At 46.7% G+C, this 6620-nt stretch overlaps 1 protein-coding gene across 1 annotated transcript; it reads right to left on the reverse strand.

The window, feature by feature from the left end:
* Positions 1-300: 300 nt before the first annotated feature.
* fam110a (family with sequence similarity 110 member A) lies at positions 301-5691 on the reverse strand. Its single transcript, XM_076276320.1, has 2 exons — positions 5526-5691; positions 301-3210 (listed from the first exon to the last, which is right to left on the reverse strand). The coding sequence occupies exon 2, from the start codon at positions 3116-3118 to the stop codon at positions 1115-1117; it is 2004 nt and encodes a 667-aa protein (XP_076132435.1). The 5' UTR covers positions 3119-3210; positions 5526-5691; the 3' UTR covers positions 301-1114.
* Between the last annotated feature and the right edge of the window lie 929 nt (positions 5692-6620).

The following is a 6620-nucleotide window of genomic DNA, read 5'->3' on the forward strand; positions in this document are numbered from 1 at the left end:
CTTGAACTGTGAACCTACATTCCATAGCACTTGTATGCTGCTATGACACACACTCCTGACACAACTGGCTCTAACACTTGGTCTAGTCGCTCGCTCATAAGATGACTTCAGTTTAACTCTAAGCTTCAAAATTGATTTGTGCACTTTGTTCATCGGCATCTCATTAACGGTGATAAATAATATAATCGGTCATAAAAATATAGCGTGACAAAAGGAGCATCTATCTTCAACAGACGAAAGGATGCCCCGCACTCAACTGCGGTAAGCAGAAGCACTATGAATAAAAACAGAAAAGCAAAGTCTTATATCAGTTTCTTTTATTTCAAGTCTTTATTTCAAGGGGAAAGTCTTTATCTCAGTTTGGCCCTGATAGCCATTTCATAAGCATGCAACACTTATTTACAGACTGCATGAAATCTCATAGCCAGTCTGAAGGAATCATCGTAGACTGCACAAATGTATAGACCACACTCAATACATCACACGTGTCCAACTAGACCTTGCGATTGAGAAAACAAAGACATCCCAAAATCACACATTAAAACAATGAGCAGGAGAGTAGCCTAGTTGAGTCAACAAACTCTCATGTGGATTTATAAATCACAGGCCTATAGACAATTACAAACATACATACACCAATGTTCACTGCATCTAAACTTATTATTTAAAGAAGTGGTAATGGTCCAACTTGTAGTGTTTATTTTTTTAACTAACATCCCCAAACTTTCCATTTTAGCTGTAGCGTCACAAGACACAAGGCAATTCACAGTCTCTGTTCACTTCCCCACTCCAACAACACCTCAGTTATCCACTAATCTACGGTTTTACAATAAATAACTGGTGGATCTCCTGTTTTTACACATCTACTGCTCTATAGATACAGCAATGCTTGAGAAGAGCTGAGGTTTGGTCCCAGGTGAAGGTATAAAGAGAAATAGTGAAAAATAAAAACCTTTGATGTAATTTTACACATACTTTCACAGACGAGGTCTTCAGCAGACAAAATGACACGACTTTTGTAGGCACGTGGCCAAAAAGGCCTAAGTCCGAAACAGAAGCTGAAGTTTATGGTGGCTGACTATGAACATGGCGCATGGTGAGACGGTCTTCTGGGCTAGATGTTGGCGACTCGGGCGGTATCCCTCACTTGACGCATTCCGTACAGCCACTTGATCACCCTGGCGTTCCTCTCGATGACCGAGATGTCATAGGGGTTGCGCTGGACCCGTGGCATGTCGCCTTCGTTGTCGTCGCCGTCCTCGTTCTCTTGGGCCTGGGAGCACTCGGAGGCGGGTGCGCTGGCGCTGCGGAGGCGGGAGACGGAGGCGATGTCCGAGCCGGCCTGGGTCAGCTCCTCCAGATCCAGATCGGCTGGGTCCAGGCCACAGTAGTTGAAGAAGCGCTCCAGGTCGACGTCGGCGCGCGAGAAGCAGTCGCTCACGTCGGACTTGGAGCGCCTGAGGGAGGGGCGCTTGCGGGAGCTGGTGGAGGAGAGACGCGTGATGGACGGGCAGGGGGACGGGAGAGGAGAGTTGGCGCCGACCTGCAGGAAAGGACTCAGGGGGGAGGGCAGCGGTGGCACTGGGGTAATGCGTGTGGGCTGTCCAGCAGGTTTGTCGCCAGTAAGGGACGTGGTGCACTGGGGAGGAGCAGGAGAGGTGGTGGAGGAGTTTTGAGAGGTGGCTGAACCTGGCTGTGGAGGGATGGGGGCAGTGGGAGACATGGGTGGGGGGCACCCGTTGGAGTTTAGCTGGAGAGTTGGGCAGGGTTGGCCGGGGTTGGTGGCCCCAGCCATGACCCCTACCACTGCTTGAGTGTTACTCAGGGGTAGTCTAGCTGTGGGCACTAAGGGGGCATTTTTGGAGGCCATCTGTGCCTTCAGGAAGTACATGAGTTGTGCCTGCGACTGTGGCTGTGCATGGTGGGCCATTGGCCTCTGCATTCGCATCTGCATCTGCATCTGCATCTGCCTCTGTCCAGGCATGCGGCTCTGCAGGGGGACCCGCATGCCTTTCCTCACCTGTGCCATCTGTGGCTTGACATCCACCCTCCGCACAGTCACGGCGGGAGCCCCCTGAGACCCGGTGGTGTCTGGTGCCACCCTCAGCAGGCTGCAGAGAGAGGAGGAGGCAGGGGATAGCGGCTCTGAGGGGGTAGAAGCGGTAGACATGTCAGTGGGCAGTTTATCTGCCCCTGCAGATAGGGTAGAAGCGGCGGGCGTAGCGGTCTCACTGCAGTTCTCATCTCCACCACCACTGCCACCTTCGCTGCTCTGTGAGGAGGATGAGGCAGCAGCCGTCTGAGAGGCTGGGGGTGAGGGAGTCTCATCCACCCCACTGATAAGGTTTGTTAGGTGCTGCATGTCCAGCAGGGGTCCCCCAGAGTGAGTCCTAGGGGTGGGTACCACCTTCCGTATGGGCTGAGCAGCCGTCTGAGAGGCTGGGGGTGATGGAGGCTCATCCACCCCATTGATCAGGTTTGTTAGGTGCTGCATGTCCAGCAGGGGTCCCCCAGAGTGAGTCCTAGGGGTGGGTACCACCTTCCGTATGGGCTGAGCAGCCGTCTGAGAGGCTGGGGGTGATGGAGGCTCATCCACCCCATTGATCAGGTTTGTTAGGTGCTGCATGTCCAGCAGGGGTCCCCCAGAGTGAGTCCTAGGGGTGGGTACCACCTTCCGTATGGGCTGAGCAGCCGTCTGAGAGGCTGGGGGTGATGGAGGCTCATCCACCCCATTGATCAGGTTTGTTAGGTGCTGCATGTCCAGCAGGGGTCCCCCAGAGTGAGTCCCAGGGGTGGGTACCACCTTTCGCATGGGCTTCTGAGGACTGGGTTGAGATTGGCCAGAGCTGTGGGAAGTGGTCGGGTCCAGCTGTTTGCACATAACAGGCAAAGCTTTGATTGGTTGAGCCTTTGAGACGGCCCCTGGTTGGTTCTTGACATATTTAGCCTTGTCGGCGGCTAGGCGTTCCACGGCGCTCTGCTTTCGTGCATCTGGTGAAGAGGAGAGGGGCAGGGGGAGATCCTGGAGGTCCTTGACCTGGTAGCGCTTCGGTGGCACAGGTGGTGGAGGAGGCTTTGCCACCCTCCTCGGAGAGTGCCCTAAGGCGTCCAAGGACATGCCCGAATATAATGGTAATGGCGGTAGGACTGAAAAGCTAGGACCCACTCAGTATAAGGTCATTTCAACATCAGTGGATGGACAACCAGGCCCTGTTACACAAAACAGACACAGACAGTAAGCAATGAGAACAACTCCCAAGCCAGAAGTACTTCTGCTGAAACTAGGGCTGCTCGATTATGGCAAAAATTATTATCACAAATATTGAGATCATGGTTATTAAACACGATTACTCAGTGATTTTGGAACTATCATCCATTTTCAAAACTTTATTTTTTGACAATGTGACAATTTTTAATATATAATCCAACAGAAAAAAATACATACAAAAATATATATACATGCACACAAGAACTCATGACAAAATGAGAGCATTGTTCTGAAACTGAATGTAGCAAAATAATCATTATATTTCGATTATGTTGTTTTCATAATCGTTGTAATCGTTGGAAGTCATAATCACGATTAATTGCACAGCCTTAGCTGAAACCATCAAGACGCTCCGAATGGTATATTTGTATATTTATGTACATGGCAGCACTGTTGCGCTGTGTACAATTGTATAGAAAACGTGCATATATATATATAAGGCTCCAAATGTTTTAAGCAGAAAAAAAGAAAACCTTGATATGCAAACCTTTTTTGTGGTAAAATACCCTCAGTTCCTTGGTGCCTTCTCACATATTTACCCCAGTCTCTATACTGAGGAGCATGTGGGCCAGCTGGCGGAGGAAACCCCCATTTCATAGCACAGAGACAGATAGAGATGTTCAAGAGCTGCCCATTAACTAAAAATACCACTCATATGGGCACACGACTGACTGACAACAAACAGCAGAAATACAACCCACACCCACACACTAACATCCACACACACACACACACACACACACACACACACACACACACACACACACACACACACACACACACACACACACACATACACCCACACACTAACACCCTCACACTAACATCCACACACACACACACCTGTCTGGGACTAATAGTGGCCCTGAGGGTCTAAATAGGGCTTTCAGTTGCCTTTGTGTGTCTCTGGAGATGCTATCTCATTGTGATGGCTATATGCTTGTTTACCACCATCCTCCCCTTTTCTCCCTGTGTGTGTGTGTGACCACAGACCGTTTCTCCAAACAACATCCTAGCATGACCGCACAGGCTGAGCTGCTGGCTGGTAAAGAGCTCATTCCCACACTAGTACTACAGTATGCATATCAAAAACATTTCAAAACGCAGGGACACAATAATAGCCCAGATAAGCTGTCAGAGATGTGTCTGAATTGGGAAACCAATGTGCTTAACAGCAATGACTCCCAGTAACCACATCCATTTGGAAGAAATGAAATAATAAAGATAAATAATTCTTTGACTAAACTATACACACACACATAAAATTATAAAATGACTGACTAAAAAAGCAATAATCAGAAGGGTGATGAGTCAAGGGATGGGTCAAGAGTTTCTGTTTCTGTTTCACTCTCTGTGTAAAACTGAGTAACACGACTTTGGATCAAAGATTTCAACTGACAGCCTGACTTTCATTTAATCAGGTGCCACTCCAGTGATTAATTACATTTTTTGTCTTTCCTTCGTTTTTTGTGCGCTTGTGTGTCTCTGAGTGTCAGTGTGTGTGTGTGTGTGTGTGTGTGTGTGTGTGTGTGTGTGTGTGTATGTCTGTGTCAGAAACACAACTATCTAGCTCACAGGCGGTTATAGACAGACATTCTCTACATATTTGTCGTTCTCTGTGCGAGAAGTGGTGACCTGGGAAAAGAGTTCTTCGTTGCCTTCAAGATATTTACATTCATTCGTTCTGTTATTCATTTTCATAACTTTAATCACTTACTAAGACTTTGTGTCTGTCTGACTTTGTGTTTCTCTGTCTCTGCTCTCTCTCAATAAGATATAGAAACACTCACATATGTGACTAGGGCACATGAAGTTTCCAATCCAGAGCCTAAAGGTGGGCAGCTGTGAGCCTAAAAAGACATGTCTGTCTTGCTATAAGCACCAGATGCTAGAGCCTCCCAATCGAATCTGTCAAGTCATGGCAGGAGCCTGGAGGTATTGTACTGCTATCACAACATAATTACAGGCTGGGGCATGAAGACTCACGCCACCAAAGCCATCAGGCAAACAGAAATGAAAAGCCAGCCAGGCTATGCACTCTCTTTCACTTTCCTTGTTGATTTAGAGGCATTAAAGCTGCACTGTCTTTTTGTTTCTGTTTGTTTAGAGACATTAAGGCCACATTCTTTTTTCCTTTTTTTTGTTGTTTGTTGAGAGGCGTTGGTTAGTTGTCCTCGCACACAGACGCAATCATACACAAGATTACTCACTCACTCACACCAGTTTCAAACAGCGACAAAGAAAGTAACAAACTTACCTGAGAGACTCTTTGTGCTGATTTTTTTTTTTCAGAGAGAGGACTGAGGCTCAGTAGTCCCCTATCCTGGGAAACACCGAAGAGACACAAGCACAGGGAACCACCATGACATGCAGCATGTGAGGAGTGTGTGTGTGAGAGAGTGTGTCTTGGAGTTGAGGAGCTGGTGGACTGCCCAAACCTGTTCTGTCTGCTCTGTTGAAGTGCTGCTCCCGCCTTTTTCAACCATCTGACCAATGAGGTGCTCCCAGGAAGTAAAGAGCTGCATCAGGAAGTAAGGAGCTGCACCAGGAAGTAAGGAGCTTCCAATGTCATGTGACCTGTTTTCTCACCTTGCTGTGTGAAAATCCAGCCCTGTGCCCATAGGGCAAAGGGGTGGCTTTTGTTCTGGCTACATGCAATGACATTGACAATGACAATGTCAAGGAAGGGAATCTCTCAAGAAAAGCTATCCTCATAAGAACCAGTTGCCCTGAAAATAAGGATTGAATATTGAATATTGACAGTCAGGTGTAACATACTGTATTTTTAAAAATGTAATCTGATTGAAAGCTTTATGCAGGATTTAGACTATACAGAAACACAAAAGAAAAACAGATGACGTATTACAAGGCACACTGATAGCAGCGGTACTATAAATGTGGTAAATAACAAAGATGTGTGTGTTTTCAATATGCATGCCACGGTACTGACACAATAAGTTATTTGATCTCTAACCTTAGGAGCATGCAGCCATGCATGAATTGGCTTGTAAAACCTTTATTAAAATACTTAGCTGATCACACAATTCCCATTAATTCTTCTTTGAAATTGCCACCTTACACAGTTACAGTTAATATGATGCTTACTGCCATGTGCCATTGCACTTTACAGTGTGGACAATGGATACAAATATACTTTTATAAAAGATGTCTCATCAATGCTGCCCCCTAGTGATGACATTAGGAAATGTATCTTTAACTTCAGTTGCCATACCACACCACCATGGTGTAAGTAATTTACACCCTTCTAAGGTGGAAATTATATTATATTATATATTCACTTGTTTCAAAGATCACATGTTCTTGTGGATTTGTAAACATCCAAAGTCCCATT

The sequence above is a fragment of the Alosa pseudoharengus genome, unplaced genomic scaffold (genome assembly GCF_046254945.1).
Source record: "Alosa pseudoharengus isolate Yale_2024_CS ecotype anadromous, Long Island Sound unplaced genomic scaffold, YU_APseudo_1.1 YU_APseudo_1.1_scf_9, whole genome shotgun sequence".
NCBI classification, from domain to species: domain Eukaryota; kingdom Metazoa; phylum Chordata; class Actinopteri; order Clupeiformes; family Clupeidae; genus Alosa; species Alosa pseudoharengus.

Coding starts and splice junctions, on each gene's coding strand:
- fam110a (XM_076276320.1), bottom strand. CDS start 3,118: ATGTCCTTGGACGCCTTAGGGCACTCTCCGAGGAGGGTGGCAAAGCCT.